At 38.0% G+C, this 18,588-nt stretch overlaps 1 protein-coding gene across 3 annotated transcripts in view; it reads left to right on the plus strand.

Moving 5' to 3' along the window:
* The window catches only part of TSPAN2 (tetraspanin 2), a 42,612-nt gene extending 34,618 nt beyond the window's left edge, over positions 1-7,994 (plus strand). For 2 of the 3 annotated variants that reach the window (XM_001111915.5, XM_015148875.3), the window contains 2 exons: positions 3,426-3,509; positions 6,659-7,994. In XM_001111915.5, the coding sequence (XP_001111915.1) occupies positions 3,426-3,509; positions 6,659-6,724 (150 nt within the window). In that variant the 3' untranslated portion in view covers positions 6,725-7,994. The remainder of the gene's footprint in view (positions 1-3,425; positions 3,510-6,658) is intronic. The other variant, XM_015148886.3, reaches the window with a different exon arrangement.
* Positions 7,995-18,588: the final 10,594 nt, after the last annotated feature.

An 18,588-nucleotide genomic window follows, 5' to 3' on the forward strand; every position in this document is an offset into this window, starting at 1 on the left:
GACACTGCAGGAAGGAGAGGGAATGGTCACCAGGCCCATATGCTGCTGTTGAGGGCAATTCAGTATTGATCGGCTGCCTACCTTATGTTCGGCACTGTGGATGCAAAGGGGAAGGAGAAAAGGTTCCTACTCCCAAGGAGCTTGCATTGCAGTCTAGTAGGAGGGATGAACATGAAGTCCGTACAGTGCAGTGATTAGGCATGCATGGAATGTGCATCGTGCTCCGAAAGCACACAGGGAAAGACACTTAGGAGAGGCCAGAGGCTGGGGGATGGGGAAGGCTGACTGGAGGTAATGCTGTCTCAGCTAAATCTTCAAGAATGGAAAGTAATTATGCTAGCATTGGGCAGGAAGCGGGAGGGGGAGGTCTGCCTGCCGAGAGACCAGGGTAAACAACAGCACAGAGGCAGAAATGCCATGGTTTGTGTGGGGAACTAAAAGCCTAAGAAGGTCCACTAATAACTACTGAAAAGATGGCAGGATTTAGCATGTAAGGAACCAACTGATGCGTGCTGTGAGGGATGGAGTGAGGACAGAGCCCAGGTTTCAGAGAGCAAGATGTGAGGAGAGAGAGCATCCTTTCAAGAAGTTTGGATTTGAGCCAAGGACACAAAAAGAAAGTTTACAAAAGCCAAAGTCCACATTACCATTAAACATATAGAAAATATAGGAAATTAAAAGTAATATTTAAAATTAATAGCACATTAAAATGAAGAGATGCTGTTGTTTAACCTATGAAATTGACCAAGTTTTTTTTTTTTCCCCTTAATAATACACAGTTTTGGTAAGAGTGATGTGATGAGCATGTTCAGAGAAATTAGTAAATAGTTTTAAAGATCAGTATGACTGTGTAAGACTGGAGGATGAAGTGTGTTTATGCCCTTCTATCCAGAAATTCCACTTCTTGGAGTTTATTCTAAGGAAAACGAATCAGAAATGCAGACAGACATTTTTGTGCAAACCATTTTGTTCATTACATGTTATTCATAAGAACAAAACGCTGGATAGGCTGTTAATATATGGCAGTAGGGGATTGTTTAGATAAATTGTGGTCTATTTATATGATGAAATGTTTTACCACCATTAAGGATCATGATTTCGTCTGTAATCCCAGCATTTAGGGAGGCAGAGGGAGGTGAATTGCCTGAGCTGAGGTGTTCAAGACCACCCTGGGCAACACGGTGAAATCCCGTCTCTACTAAAAATACAAAAATTAGCTGGGCATGGTGGCATGTGCCTGTAATCCCAGCTACTCAGGAGGCTGAGGCAGGAGAATCGCTTGAACCTGGGAGGCAGAGGTTGCAGTGAGCTGAGATTGTGCCACTGCACTACAGCCTGGGTGACAGAGCAAGACTCTGTCTCCAAAAAAAAAGAATCATGATTTCGAAGAATTTTTTAGTGAAACAAGGCATTTTTGAAGTTGTTAAGTTAAAAAAGCACACTGTTGAATATAAAGAATGACCTAAGGGTGTAGGTGTGTTTGTGTGTGTGAGTATCACCAACAAATTTATTACCTTTTGTGGTGAGAGTACAGATGCTTCTTTTTAAAAAAAAATCTCTTTTCTAGATTTCTACAAGAAGCATGTATTCCTTTTGTGACTAAAGCCAATATATCTTTTGTACATTTGGTTTTTACAAAAAGAAACTGGCAATGAAGGGAAGGAGGGCCTAATGGCAGAACTAGAGGAGGACAATCTTGAGTGTTGTTTTGTTTGTTTTGATTGAAGAACTTGAGCATGGTAATAGGATAAGTGGAAATGTCACTGGGTAAGGAGAGGCTGAATGTATAGGAAGGAAAAAAAGTAACTGGCAGCACAGGCTTCCTGAGGAGCTGAGGGAGAGACCCAAAGCAGGATATGAGGTTAACTTTATTTTATTTTTATTTATGTATTTGTTTATTGAGACGGAGTCTCAGTCTGCTGCCCAGGCTGGAGTGTAGTGGCAAGATCTTGGCTTACTGCAACCTCCGCCTCCCAGGTTCAAGTGATCCTCCTGCCTCAGCCCCACTAGTAGCTGGGATTACAGGCAGGTGCCACCATGCCCAGCTAATTTTTGTATTTTTAGTAGAGATGGGGTTTTGCCATGTTGACCAGGCTGATCTCGAACTCCTGACCTCAGGTGAACCACCCACCTCAGCCTCCCAAAGTTCTGGGATTACAGGTGTGAGCCACCACGCCCAGCCACGAGGTTAACTTTCAACAGAGAAGGGTACCTCTTTGGCTCTGATTAGAGAAAAAGGAGTCAGGAGTGTGCTTGCTACCTACAGCAATGCCTGGCACTGAAGGAAGGGAGCATCTAAGTGTATAGGAGAAGGAGAGGAAGAGTGAAAGAATTGCTATAGGTTGACTCTTATTTTTTCTACTAAGTAAGGGAGCCACTCTATAGAACAGTAGTTTTCATACTTTTGTCAGAATGTATTATAGCTTTCTCTTGTGGATCTGTGTCCTTCTCTAAACTGTGAATTCCCAGAAAGCAGGAGAAACCATATCCTATTGTCTCTGCATCTGCCACCCCTCTTCCAGTGACTAACGCAAGGTAGATGCTCAAGAAATGTTTGTTGAATGAATGAAGTGTGATCGGAAATACAAAGAGAGAAGTGAGGGTTTCACATAGCTCAGATGGTATCAGAAGGAACCAACCAGTGACAAGCGAACAGATCTGAACAACCCGGGGATACTGTTGGATTGAGAGCATCCGGCTATTTAAGAGCACTCCAAATAGAAGTGTTTGAAGTTGGGGAAACTAATAATAGTTACAGGTGATCTATTTGGCTTTCTGTCTAAGTTTCCCCACATCCATGAAGGCCCTTTGAATCTATGCTACACAGGTCTCTTATGGGCACAGATGAAAGGATAGGAACCCACCTAGCCCAGCCCAGCCACCACAGAAAAGAATGGTCTTTTAGCTCCCAAGACTTGGCTTTTCTAATTCTTGGCTTTTCTTTGTTTAACTTGAACCTGTTAAGACTTTTTAGTTTCTTAATAGGTCATGCCTACCTTGCATAGTAAATTGGATCAAAGACATAGAAAGTATTTTAAACTGTAAATGACAATATGAAAACAAAGAGTTATTGTTTTAAGGGTATTTTACTTATTTGCTACAAGTAAGAAGTGGCTCCAAATTTTTAGATTCCTTGGAACCAGACAAATAGCTTCCTCCAGTTATATTTCAGGGCTCTGAAGAAGCCAATGTCCTAAACATGAAAATCTCACCCAAAAGAGAGACTTCTATTTTTTTCCCCAAACTGCATTTTTGCGTTAAGTTTATCAAGATGATGTTACCAAAGATGAATTGTTGAAACACGAGTAGAAGCTGGCGTGGATTGACTCTCATAGAATGAACTGTAGGGATGGAAAGGATTGGATCAGGGTAATGATTGACACATACAATCAGTTTTTATTCCTGGCTTTTTTTCCTCAAAACAGAATTGCATCGATGAAATTGAGACCATAATCAGTGTTAAGCTCCAGCTCATTGGAATTGTCGGTATTGGAATTGCAGGTCTCACGGTGAGAAAGTTCTAGAACTTACCTTTTTTGCCCTCTAAAAGCCTTGAAACTTTGCATCTTATTTCTCTTCAAGTGTGATAGTATCTTAAGAGAGAATTCTCATAAAGAAAAAAGACCTTTGTTCACAATGTGTTATATCTTCTAAGAACAAAGCTCATTAAATATATTAATAGTTTGTCCTCTAAAATATAATACAAATTTCAACTTTAACTCATTATGACCTTGAGTGTACCATTGTTATTAACTTCCCATTTTAAGGCTACCATCCGTAACCCAGATAAGTGATTTTCAGTTCTGGGTCTCTTTCTACTGTTACAAATTCAATGCAACATATCAGGTTAATCTCTCTCATCTATGATTTTAAGAGGCAGCAGAGCATAGAGATTAATAGGGCGAGCTCTGGCATCACATAGTTTGGATTTAACTCTAGACTCCACCACTTGCAAACTCTGGGATCATAGGAAAGTTTCTTAACTTCTCTACACCTCAATTTCCTCATCTTGTTAATATATAAACCTCATAAGACTGCCGTGAAAATTAAATGGGATACTACATATAAAGTAGTATTACAAATTATTACAGGTAAAGTGTCTGGGACATATAGCACTCAACAAATGCCAGCTCTCTGAATAATCTACCAGGCAAAGGCAATGCCATAGAAGGTATTAAGCGTAGTGCATCCAGGCCACCACCAGGTGGCTCTGTACTTCTAAAGTACAAAAGAAGAGTGTGTGGGAAGAACGGAGAGCAGGGGACAGGTATGGCAGGAGTTGCGAGAGATGGTAATGGAGAGTGTTGCGTCCACATCATTGAGGTCTTTGCATGCCCCTTTGAAAGGGTGGGCTTCATCCTTAAGGAGAGGGGAGTCACCAAGGGTTGGAAGAACCTGTGGTAGAGGATAGAGGAAAGGTTGGAGGGAGGCAAGACTGGATTTGGGAGGCTAGTTAAAGGGTGATTTCCATTGTCCAGGGGTTGGGTGATAATAGCTAATACTAAGATGGCACTTAGTCTCTAGCCCTCTATGTAGATTAATTCATGTCCTAAACTAAGGCAAGGGCTGTGGGAATTGTGAGGAAATCAGTGAATTTGCAGTTATCAGGGGACACACAAGCGCCTTCCCCTTTTCTGTATTTAGAGCACAGAGGGGTGGGGAAGTGGCTGGAAATACTCGGCTGAGGCCCTTCAAATCAAGGGACAGCTCTCAGGTCCTTCCCACCTGCTCTGGGGATAGCCTGGCTGCAGTTACGCAGCTCCCCAAAGGACAATCCTGAGGCAGGTCTGAGCATGTGCTACATAATGGAGAGTTTCACAATCTCAGCAAATGAGCAGCCTAGAAGCATTCACCCCTGACTCGTGTCAGCAGTAGGCTGAGACTGAAGAAGTCACTGAAGCCAGGATGGGGTAGAGATTACATCCAACCTTATGGCAGTGGTAAAGGGGAAATGCCCATAGCGAGCCTATCTTTTTTTTTCTTTTCTTTTTTTTTTTTTTTTTTTTTTGAGACGGAGTCTTGCTCTGTCGCCCAGGCTGGAGTGCAGTGGCCGGATCTCAGCTCACTGCAAGCCCCGCCTCCCGGGTTCACGCCATTCTCCTGCCTCAGCCTCCCGAGTAGCTGGGACTACAGGCGCCCGCCACCTCGCCCAGCTAGTTTTTTGTATTTTTTAGTAGAGACGGGGTTTCACCGTGTTAGCCAGGATGGTCTCGATCTTCTGACCTCGTGATCCACCCGTCTCGGCCTCCCAAAGTGCTGGGATTACAGGCTTGAGCCACCGCGCCCGGCCGCGAGCCTATCTTGAGTCGGCACCTCCAGGTTTCTTCGTTAGTTCTTTTCTCTGTAAAGTGAGAGTTGCACAATGTAATCAGTTAACTAAACGTCCGTTGGGTGTCTCCTGTGCTACATACTGGTACTTAGTCCTGTCATCCAGAAGCTTGAAATCCTGTTCCTGGCCATACCCTTACCTGCTTCTGTCCCTCCCTTTTCAAAACAACTGATCATTCATCTTATTGAATTTAACATTTACAGATCTTAGTCTGACTTAGGATGGAATTGAGGAGAGAACCAGAAAGTTATAGTACCCATTTTTAAAAATAAGCATTGACAGTAGTTTATAGAATGGTGCCTACAGATAGGGTTTCATGGGCTCTACAAAATTGTAGGGGAAATAACTGCAGACAAGAAGAATCTTTGGCATTCTTCTTTTAAACCATGGAAGTGGATATTGATTTCAATCAAGTATTTGACTTCTCAGAGAACTATCCAAAAGGTAAAAGTCAATAATATCATAGTATAAACACTGGTTTATGCTTTGCTAAAACTGTTGAATTAAACAGTGAAGCATCATTTGCCCTTAAAAATGGACCAAAAATGAAGTGATGCTCCACTTTTTTTTTCTTTTTTTGTGAGACAGGTTCTCTGTCACCAGGGAGTGAATTGGTGCGATCATAGCTCACTGCAGCCTCGACCTCCTGGGCTGAAGCGATCCTCCCGCCTCAGCTTGCCAAGCACCTGGGACTGTAGGGACACACTACCGTGCTCGGCTAATTTTTGTATTTTTTGTAGTGACAGGGTTTCACCATGTTTCCCAGGCTGGTCTAGAACTCTTGAGCTCAAGCGATCCTCCCACCACAGCCTCCCAAAGTGCTGGGATTACAGGCATGAGCCACTGCACCCAGCTGATACTCCATTTTTTTATATACAGACACTGTTGTAAAAAAATCAGAGCTTTTCCAACAATAGAAAATTATTTAGACCACAAGCATATCTAAACAACAAATGGTTATGAACACAATTTTCAAAATAAACTTATAAAAGAGATCTGGAATTAACCTGAAATATAAAATTCCAAAGCCAGTATTGTATCTGTCTTTCACAAGTATTCAGAACGGTTCTATAATTCTGAAGCAGGGTAGGTTCCTTTAAAGCAGAGCCTTGTTACTTGTTAACAATAATCATATACATTTAAACAGTTAATCTGGAAATCTTTACCCCATAGCCAACCTTAAGTAACATACTAAAATGTCATTTGTAACTGGTAATAATTGGTTATAATTATTTGTTAACTTGAGTTAGGCACACAGAAAATCTGCTGAACATTTTACCAATCAGTACCCTTTTCAAAGTCACTGATGAGTGTTTCCTTCTGTTTCAGATCTTTGGCATGATATTCAGTATGGTCCTCTGCTGTGCGATACGAAACTCACGAGATGTGATATGAAGCTACTTCTACATGAAAACTGCAATCTAAAGCTTTCATACCAAATGTCACAGGAGCTGTCTCCCAGCTCATTTTTAATACTGAAATGACATTAATATCTAAAATAATTTGCTGTCAATTGTACATTTGCATGAGTACATATGTTTGACTCATTACTGGTTTACCCCTTGAGTGAATGCCTGTGAATGTTGACTGAGAGCATATTCGTGTGTGGTCTGTGTGTTTCTGAAATATGCTTTATACATAATGAAATCTGTTTGCTGGGAATTCCTGATTCTTGTTATATAAGAGAAACAACCTATTTCACTCCCAGAAAAAAAGATCAAAGAGCTTTCAGAAACTTTGAGAACTTGGTTATTTAGAAAAAGTGATAATGGGTCAGTTTCTCAGACTGTAGCCATTGAAAATTAGATGCAGAGAATTCAGAGATTTCTTCTTAATGGAAGCAATAAGCTGTAAGAATTGAGAGATCACAGTGGAATGTTAAAACTGACTGTATCTAAGTTGGTTGTAAGAGTGTCCTGGGTTTTTTTTTATATACATGCTCTCCCCAGAATACAGTAAACCACAGTTTTAGAACTAAACACATCTGTAAAACTAAATATAGCATGGAAAATCTAATTTGAATAAGTCATGCTTTCCTAGAATTTAAAAATAAAAAAGTCTTCCTCTGGAAAGAGAAGTCACACAGACAATCATGTGCCCTATAAAAGTGAGTGTTTATAGGACTAAAAACCTTTTAACAAATTTTTAAGGAAATATTTTTGTTCTTATACAAAAACACATAAATATTGCTTTATTACTTTCCTTTTCTGACCCTGCTGTAAACTACTGCAACCCTCACATCCTCAAAGGGACTTTTATCTCAAACTCTTCTGTTTCTCCAAATATAAGGACAAAAAGACTAAAGCAAGAGATCTGGCAGTTGAAAATTGTGGGAAAGAGAATTTTTACTGGCACTGTATTTTTGAAATACCTCATAACTTATGTTTACATGTTTTCCCATTTTTTTGTATTTTTCTTATATCTCCACCTGGATAATTCTTTATAGATTAAGAACTACAGTTTTCACCACTTAAAATAAGTAAAACAAAGTCCTTCATAATTTAACCATTAGCATCTTTGGCCAAACCAAAATAAAGAAAAGCATCTTCTAGTTGTGTGCAGACAACAGAAACAAGTTAAGGAAAGAAAAATGCTTATATACACACAGGACAAAAATATGTTCTTTTTGTGCAAATCCCCTGTGAAAATAAAATTTTCAATTTTTTTTTTTGGTCTTAATGCTTCATTTTAAGTTAGTAAACCTAAATTTAGGATTTACATTGGCAAATTTTTCAGTAATTTTTAACATGTTACATTTAGTAAACCATAGATTTTTTAAAAACTGCGTTTTATAAGACCACACTTAAGTGAAAATACGGGAGGCTTTGGAAACCCCCAAGTGAACTTCTATACATGTGAAAACACAAGTCTTTGAGTGTGCACTAAAAGTGTCACACTCCCAGAAAACCTCACAAAACATTTTGCTAAAAAGATATAACTGCTTGAAATAGTCTCTCTCCCATGGAGAACCACATTTCTCTTTCTGCCATACTTGCTACTGCTACTGATTTTGGAGGAAACTTTTCCAGAAGAACAAAGGTCATATTTGAGGCAAGCTAAAAACTTAATTATACGTAGCTACTTTACTTGTGTCTATAGCTAAAGAAAAATTATTTTACAAAAATTACTTCATGAAATATAGTTTGTACCCCAATAGTTGAGAAATGTGACCTTTTAGGCAAAGAACAGACAGTCCATCTCTCTTAGCTTTAGTTTATCTCTTTGCCTGAAGACAGGAAACAGGCCCAAGTGCATACTCGGGTTCTTTCCAACTCAGAATTATCTCTGATTCCACAAAAGTGAGTTTAATTTCCTATCTGAATTAACAACGTGGAAGGAGGCTGCAATAGTTGAAAGTGGAAGAATAGAAATAAATTTAAAAAGAAATGAATTAAAGTAGAAGAGAAGGGTTCTGTTCCATGTACGGTTAATGTGCCCCTTTGGGGGTAAGCTTTCCAAAATATGTGTGTGAGAAAAATTAGAAAATTCCACCACTAACTACAATAGATTTTATATGTGTGTGTCTGTGTATATAGTGTACACACATGTATATACATGTATATATACAGATACACACAGGAAGATAAATATATATATCTGTATAAATAGACACATATAGTATATCTATATATAGATATATAATCCCTATATATCTTGATTCTACAAATATCTTTATACATATATAATTTGAATATATACATGTATATATAGATGTGTGTGTGTGTATATATATACACATACACATATACATAAATTTTCAGTTATTTCTGTTCCCTTGAACTAATTTGAGATTAGACCCCAATATGCTTTTAAACGTCTCATGCCAAGGCACTGAACTAAAACTTCTTAATGTTGAAATATTTTAAGTGATTTCATATTAAATTTTCTATATACTGAAATTGCTTGCTTGATTTATCTTAAAGTCCTATAGTATCTTTCTACAAACCTTCACCCAACTTATCTAAATGTCTAACTACCAATCAAATAATGTGATTAAAAAAAACAGAGTGGTAACCCTTCTATAATTTGCTATTGATAGTTGACTTAAAAGCAACACCCTAAGGACTGTTATTGCATATACAGTCATCTCTCAGTATTCATAGGAGAATGGTTCCAGGATCCCCTGTGGATACCAAAATCCACAGATGTCCAAGCCCCTTATATAAAATTGTGTGGTATTTGCATATAACCTATGCATATCCTCTCATATACTTTATTTTTTTAATTTTTATTTTTTTATTACATAATAGTTGTATATATTTATGGGATATATGTGATATTTTGATATTAGCATACAATGTGTAATAATCACATCAGGGTAATTGGGAAATCTATTACATGAAATATTTATCATTTCTTTGTGTTGGGAACATTCCAGATCTCCTAGGCCTTTTAAAATATATAATAAATTATTGTTAACTATAGTCACCTTATTGTGCTACCAAATATTAGAACTTAATCATTTTATCTAACTGTATTTTTGTACCCAATAATCAACCCCTCTTCATCCCTCCCTGCCTGCTCCCGTTTCCAGCTTCTGGTAAGCACCATTGTATTTACTACCTCCATGAGATCAATTTTTATAGCTCCCACATGTGACTGAGAACATGATTTATCTTGATGATATTTGTCTTTCTGTGCCTGGTTTATCTCACTTAATATCCTCCAATTCTATCCATGTTGCTGCAATTGACAGGATTTTATTCATTAATCAGCCATTGTCATGGCTGAGTAATATTTCATCGTGTGTATATAGCACATTTTCTTTATCCATCTGTTGATGGACACTTGGATTAATTCTGCATCTTGGCTATTGTGAATAGTGCTGTAATAAATATGAACATGCAGACATCTCTTTGATATACTGATTTTCTATCTGTTGGATATATACCCAGCAGTAGGATTGCTGAGTCATATGGTAGTACTATTTTTAGTTTTTTGAGGAACCTTCAAACTGTTTTGCATAGTGGCTGTTGATTGTTTCCTGTGTTGTGCAGAAACTTTTTAGCTTGATGTAATCCCATTTGTCAATTTTTACTTTGGTTGCCTGTGCTTTTGAGGTTTTACCCCAAAAATATTTGCCCACACCAGTGTCCTGAAGCATTTTCCCAGTGTTTTCTTCTAGTAGTTTCATAGTTTCAGGTCTTACATTTAAGTCTTTAATACATTTGAATTTTGTGTAGGGTGAGAAATAGGAGTCTGGTCTCATTTTTCTGCATGTAGATAACCAGTTTTCTCAGCACTATTTGTTGAAGAGACTGTTCTTTTCCCAGTGTAAGTTCTTGGTGCCTTTGTCAAAAAAATAAATGCATGGATTTATTTCTAGGTTCTCTGTTCTGTTCCATTGGTCTATGTGTTTGTTTTTATGCCAATACCATTCTGTTTTGGTTACTATAGCTTTGCGGTATATTTTGAAGATAGGTAGTGTGATGCCTTCAGCTTTTATTCTTCCTGCCGAGGATTGCTTTGACTATTTGGGTTTTTTTGTGTGTGTGTGGTTCCACGTGAATTTTAGCATTTTTTTTTTATATTTTTGTGAAAAAAAGTCATTGGTATTTTGATAGGGATTGCATTGAATCTGTAGAACACTTTGGGTAGTATGGTCATTTTAACAATATCAAGTCTTCCAACCATGAACATGGAATATTTTTCCATTTTTTTCTGTCCTCTTCAATTTATTTCATTAGCATTTCATAGCTTTCATTATAGAGACCTTTCACTTCTTTGGTTAAATTTATTCCTACATTTTTTTGTAGTTATTGTAAATGGGATTGCTTTCTTGATTTCTTTTTCAGATTGTTCACTGCTGGCATATAAAAATACTACTGATTTTTTTATTTTGATTTTATATCCTGCAACTCTACTGAATTCATTTATCAGTTCTAACAATTTTTTTGGTGGAATCTGTAGGTTTTTCTAAATATAAAATATGTCTTCTGCAAACAAGGATGACTTGACTTCTTTCTTTCCAATTTGGATGCCCTTTTTTTCTCTCGATGAATTGTTCTGGATAGGACTTCCAGTTCTATGTTGAATAGAAGTGGTGAAGGTGGTGGGTATTATTGTCTTTTTCCACATCTTTTAATTTTTGGCCAGGCACAGTGGCTAACGCTGATAATCCCAGCACTTCGGGAGGCCGAGGCAGGTGGATCACGAGGTCAGGAGTTTGAGATCACCCTGGCCAACATGGTGAAACCCCGTCTCTACTAAAAATACAAAAATTAGCAGGACATGGTAGCGCATGCCTGTAATCCCAGCTACTTGGAAGGCTGAGGCATGAGAATTGCTTGAGCCTTGGAGGCAGAGGTTGCAGTGAGCTGAGATCACGCCATTGCACTCCAGCTTGGGTGAGAGAGTGAGACCCTGTCTCAAAAGAAAAAAAAAAAAAAAGAAAGACTTTTAATTTTTTTATTTTTCCGTGTTCAATATGATGTTAGCTGTGGGTTTATCTTATATGGCTTTTAATGTTTTGTATTATGTTCCTTCTATCACCAGTTTGTTGAGGGTTTTTATCATAAAGGATACTGAATTTTATCGAATGCCTTTTCAGTATGTATTCAAATGTTCATATGGTTTTTGTCCTTGTTACTATTAATGTTTATTGATTTGTGTATGTTGAACCATCCTTGTATCCCTGAAATGAATCCCAATTAATTGATCATGGTGAATGAACTTTTTAATGTGTTGTTGAATTCTGTTTGCTAGTATTTTGTTGAGTATTTTTGCATCTATGTTCATCGGGAATATTGGTCTGTCATTTTCTTTGTTGTATTTTTGTTTGGTATGGCTATCAGGGTAATGCTGGGCTCATTGAATTAGCTCTTCAGTTTTGGGGAATAGTTTTAGTAGAATTGGTGTTCTTTAAATATTTGATAAAATTTGGCAGTGAAGCCATTAGGTCCTGGGATTTTCTTTGATGGGTGGCTTTTATTACTGCTTTTATCTTATTACTTGTTATTAATCTATTCAGGTTTTCTACTTCTTCGTGGTTCAATCATGGTAAATTGTATGTATTTAGAAATTTATTCATTTTTTTCTAGGTTTTTCAATTTATTGGCATATAGTTCAAAAGTCTCTAATAATCTTTTGTATTACTGTGGTATCAGTTTTAATGTCTCCTTTTTTGTCTCTTATTTACTTAGGTCTTTCTTTTTTCCTAATTAATCTAGCTAAAATTTTGTCATATTTTTATCTTTTTAAAAATTTCATTTTTCATTTTGTTGCTCTTTTGCATTGTTTTTTAGTGTCCATTTTATCTCTACTCTCATTTTTATTATTTATTTTCTTCTACTAGTTTGGGATTTGGTTTGTTCTTACTTCTCTAGTTCTTTAAGGTACATCATTTGTTTGTCTATTTGAAGTCTTTTTACTTTTTTGATATATGCATTTATTACTATAAACTTCCTTCTTAATACTGCTTTTGCTGTATTCCATTGGTTTGGTATGCTGTATTTCTAATTTTATTTGTTTCAAGAATTTTAAAAATATTTTTAATTTCTTCATTGACCCATTGGTCATTGAGGAGCATATTGTTTAATTTTCATGTATTTGTTCAATTTTCAATGCTCTTCTTGTTATTGATTTCTAGATTTTATTCCATTGCAGCCTGAATATTTAATATTATTTCAATTTTTTGAGTTTAAGACTTGTTTTGTGACCTTGCATATTGTCTTTTCTGAAGAATGTTTTTATGTCCTGGCAAGAAGAATGTGTATTCTGCAGCAGTAGGATGAATGTTCTGAAAATGTCAGTTATGTCCATTTGATCTAGAGTGTAGTTTACTTTTCATGTTTCTTTTTTTGTTAATTTTCTCTCTGTATGATCTATTTATTGGCAAAAGTTGGGTTTTGAGGTTCCCTACTATTATTGTACTGGAATCTAGCTCTCTTTTTGTGCTCTGATGTTGGGTACTATTATATTTACAGTTATATCCTCTTACAGAATGATCCCTTTACCATTATATAATGACCTTCTTTGTCTCCTTTTACAGTTTCTGACTTAAAAAGAGACAAAGTGTTGGGTCTTGTTTTTTCATTCATTCAGTCACCCTGTGTCTTTTAAATTGGAGAATTTGGTCCATGTTTACATTCAATGTAATTAATGATGGGTAAACACTACTGCCATTTTGTTATTTGTTTTCTGGTTTGTATGTCCTTTATTTTATTCTTACTATCTTTCTCTGTGGTTATTGTCCCTCGTATTACATTTTAATTCCTTGCTTTTTATTTTTACTGTATCTATTGTAGGTTTTTGCTTTGTGGCTGTTATGAGACAAAAAAATCTTATAGTTATAATAACTTGTTTTAAACTGATAACTTTGGTCACAAAGAAAAGAAGCAAACAAGCATTTTACAGTTTAACTCCGTCTTCCCCAACTTTTTGACTTTTTATTGTCTCCATTTATAACTTTTTTTGTTGTTTATCTCTCTCTCTCTCTCTCTCTTTTTTTTTTTTTTTTGAGACGTAATCTCACTTTGTCACACAGACTGGAGTTCAGTGGCGTAATCTCAGCTCACTGCAACTTCTGCCTCCTGCGTTCGAGCTATTCTCCTGCCTCAGCCTCCCTAGTAGCTGGGATTACAGGCGCCTGCTGCCACACCCGGATAATTTTTTATATTTTTAGTAGAGCCAGGGTTTCAGCCAGGCTGGTCTTGAACTCCTGACCTCTAGTAATCCACCCACATCGGCCTCCCAAAGTGCTGGGATTACAGGCATGAGCCACCACATCCAGCCTTGTGTCTCTTATCTCTTAACAAAATGTTGTAGTTATTATTTTTGATAGATTTGGCTTTTAGTCTTCATACCAAAGATATGAGTGGTTTACTCACCACAATTATTGTATGAGAATATTCTGAATGTGTATTTACTTTTACCAATAAGCTTTATACCTTCTGATGATTTCTTGTCACACTTTAACATTCTATTCTTTTAGATTAAAGAACTGCCTTTAGCATCTTTGGTAAGTCAGATCTGGTGCTCATGAATTCCCTCAGCTTTTGTTTGTCTGGCAAAGTCTTTGTTTCTCCTTTATGTTTGGAAGATAGCTTTTTTGGGTACAGTGTTCTCAGTTGAAAGTTTTTTCCTTCAGTACTTTGAATATGTCATCCCACTTCCTCCTGGCCTGTAAGGTTTCTGCAGACATATTGGGGCTCCTTTATATGTTATTTGTTTCGAAAGAAAAGCAGCCCTTGCTGCTTTTAGAATCCTTTCTTTATCCTTTACCTTTGAGAGTATAATTATTATATACCTTGGGGTAGTCCCATTTGGGTTGAAGGTGCTTGGTGTTTTCTAACCTCCTTGTGCCTGGATATTCATAACTTTCTTTAGGTTTAGAAAGTGATCTGTTATTTCTTTGAATAAATTTTCTACCCCATCTTTTTCTCTACTTCCTCTTTAGGCCAGTAACTCTTAGATTTGTCCTTTTGAGGCTGTTTTCCAGATCTCGTAATGTACTTCAATCTTTTTTCTTTTTTCTCCTCTGACTTTGTATTTTCAAATAGCCTGCCTTTGAAATCACTCATTCTTTCTTCTGCTTGATCAGTTCTGCTGTTGAGACACTCTGATTATGCATTTTTCAGTTAATCAGTTATACTTTTCAGCTGCAGGATTTCTATTTCTTTTTTATTATTATTTCAATCTCTTTTTTAAATGTCTTTAATAAAGTTCTGAATTTTTTCTGTTTTCTTAAAGTTCATCGAGCTTCCTTAAAACATCTATTTTGAATTTCCTGTCTGAGATATCACATATTTCCACCACTCTAATGTTGGTCATTGGCCCCTTATTTAGTCGTTGGATGAGGTCATATTTTCCTGAAGTTTTGTGCTAGATGCTTTTGGATGCTCATTGATGTCTTGGCATTGAAGAGTTAGGTATTTATTCCAGTCTTCATAGTCTGGCCTTGTTTACCCTCATCCTTCTTCAGAAGGCCTTCCAAGAATTCTGAAGAGTTTTGAGTTCAGTAAGCCTGTGTCATTACAGCTATTTCAGCACTAGAGGGTGTCCAAAGCCCACGTACACTAAGATTCTTTGCAGATTCCTGGATATCCATCCCTGATGGACTTGGGGAAAATAAGGGAATTTCCTGGATACCCAGGAAAAGTCCCTCACTCTCTTCCCTCTCTTTCCCCCAAGCAGGAGTCCTTCTCTGGGGTTGGCCACCTGGTGTTGTGGGAAGGGTGACTCAAGCACCCTGTGGCCATTGCAGCTGGCAGTGCACTGAGTTGCATCTGATACCCATGACCTCCCAAACCAGCATAGGACTGGGATACTCAAGGCCCATGGCTGCTATTGTCTGACTGCACTGATGTTTATTCAAGGCCCAAGGCCACTTTTGTCAACAGATGATAAAGCCAGCCAAGAATTGGGTCTGCCCTGCCAGGGCAGTGGATTCCCTCCTGGTCTGGAGTGGGTTTAGAAGTGTGGTCCAGGCGCAGTGGCCTAGAAATAGGGGCTTCAAGATTCTTCTAGGTGCTTTGTTTTACTGTGGCTGGGCTGGTACTCAGTTGCAAGACAAAGAGTAACCTCTTGTTCCCCCAAGTAGAAAGAGTCTCCCTCCTTGCTGCATTGCCTGGAGTTGGGGTGGGGTGACACCAGCACTCTCAGGGCTGCTGCAGCTGGTGTTTGCACCAGGTCACATCCCAATCCCACTGCCTCCAAGACCAATGCAAAACCAAGGTTTGCCCAAAGATGAGAGTCACTATGACCTGACTGTCACTTGAATTTATTTGGAGCCCCAGACCACTTTAGTCAGCCTGTAGTGAAGCCAGCTGTGACTTGTGTTCCTCCTCCTGCTGCAAAAGATGCCCCTCTGTCCCAGGACTGGTTGAAATGCTCCCTTCTTGAGCATCAGAGAAATTCTGCCTGGTGTTGTGTTCTATGTCAGAACAGCTCTGAGTTCCAGTGCAAAATCCCTCATATTTTGCTCTCCCTCTACTAAGCACACAGATTCTCTCTCTGTGCTGCACTGCCTGGGGTTGGGAATGGGGTGGTATAGGCAATGCAATACTGTCCTTCCTACCCTCTTTAATGCATCTTTCCTTGTTGTTTTATTAAAACCAAGTACTGTGATCTCTCACCTGATTTTTTAGTTCTTTCGAAGGTGCTTTATTTTATAGATAGTTGTTCAATTTGATGTTCCTGCGGGTAGGGGCACTGTCACTGCAGGGTTCTATTCCAGCATCTTGCCCCACTTCCTAGCTCCTCCTGTATACTTTAAACCATTTCTAGATTACTCATTTACTTAATTCAAAGTAAATGCTATGTAAATACTTGTTATACTTTATTGTTTAGGGAATAATGACAAGAGAAAATTTTATACATGTTCAGTACAGATGCAACCATTTTTTTTTTTTTGGTCCAAATTATTTCAATCTGTAGTCAGTTAAATCCACAGATGCAGAACCCACAGATACTAAGGATCAACTATAGTTGTATTTTAATTAATAGTTTTTATGTAAATTATACCTCTTTTCTGCAGAATTGCTCCTTTGTTATTCATGGTTCAAGCTATAAAATTGCACACTGATGCAGGGTCCATTGTGTTTCCCTATGCAGTCAGCAACAATAATTGTTCTCCTTACCCTGTGAACAGTGTTTATAGATTTGACTGGGTGAGAATGAGGCTGGTGGGAAGATGGCAGTGAAGGAGATAGCATGTTTTCCCTTCTGAAATAAGTTTATCAAAGATGAAAAGGAAGAGGTACCCTTCTGTCATGGGTAAAATGCAGTTTCCATGGCCACTGGGAAAGCCACTGGACCTTTAATAGGTGCACCACACCCCAGCTTTCCTGGTTCATGGCCCCTTTGATATCCTCTTTGACCACCAGCTCCTCAATTTCAAGAACTTCATTTTCCCCATCCCTGGGGAGGATACTCATGGGCCTTCAAAGCTAGTAGATTAACTGCATCATCTTAGTTCAGGCTCATCCAAATCAAATTTATGTTGTTATATTTTAAGAGGGACAAAAGGTTTCTACTTTTTTTCAGCATGATCCTTCATTTTTTACTATAACATGTACCTGTAAGGTATTATATGTAAGCTTCTTTTGAAAGGTAAAAAGTCTTCACCAATGCAAAATGATTTTTTTAAATATCCTCATTGTAACAACAAAGGGTAAATACGTTCCAGGAATCCACTGTTCATGTGGCTTATCTCCTGGGGATAACAGTTACTTGAACAACTGCCATCAAAACTGTCTTTAATGGGTATAAGTCCTTAGGATATCCAAGGCTGAATTAATACAAACCCAAGTTTCTCATATGCTCCAAATGTCAATATGAATGTCCAAAGTGTCAATATGACACATAAAGTTATCTCCACACTGGCCTTCCTTTCACAAAGTTTGGAATCTTCATCACTACAGAATAAAGCAAAATCACTAAGCAAAAGTACAGTCCAGACCTACATTACTGTTGCCTGCTAAAGACCATGGCATAGCTTTTGAGTCCTCTTGGAGAAGGAGGGTAGAAAGAAAACATGAAAAAAGAAGAAAATGTGGATTTCATCTTGATTAAGACTGGTTATAAATGCCATAATGAGGAAAAAGAGAGAAGGGAACCAGTTAGGCACATAGCTAGGATAAGTCCTCCACAGGATTCCTTTTGTCTAACAAAGGAACGGCCTGAAAGATCAGACTGCAAGCATAGATAAGGAGGTAAGGTCCACTACGAAGATGCCTTCTGTGTAATTAGCAAGGGTCACTTATACACAGTAGGCTTCAGTGAGCACATTCCTTTCCTTTTTGAACATATTCAGATAAGGGAGTTTGCACGGGTCGGGGGGGGCTTGCTTGAAACATGCCCAAGAACAGTAACACAGAACCTGGCAAGTCCACAATGGAGAATTCTGCCCCCTTACACATGCACAGTAAGAGAAACTAAGTAACATAGAGTAACTTAGGCTAAGAGTCCACATGCATACCAAAAGCACAGGGAGGAGCTGTCAGGAATTCGTGTCTTATGCAAATGAAACACCTAGTCCTAACCATTTTTTCACACCTTATGTAAATGAAATATCTTGCCCTACTAGCCTGTTTATAAAAGCCCTTGTATTCCACTGCAGAATGGCAACCCTCTTTCAGGTCCCAGCTCCTCTAAAGGAGAGCTTTCTCCTTTCGCTTATTAAACTTTCTCTTCATCCTCACCCTAGTGTTCATGTTCCTTAATTTTCTTGGTGGTAAGACAAAGAACTCTGGGTCCTACTTAAAAACAACAAAACTAAAACATCCTGGTGCATTGGCAAGGCTGCTAGGATAAGATGT

This window comes from Macaca mulatta, chromosome 1, assembly GCF_049350105.2.
Source record: "Macaca mulatta isolate MMU2019108-1 chromosome 1, T2T-MMU8v2.0, whole genome shotgun sequence".
Taxonomy (NCBI): domain Eukaryota; kingdom Metazoa; phylum Chordata; class Mammalia; order Primates; family Cercopithecidae; genus Macaca; species Macaca mulatta.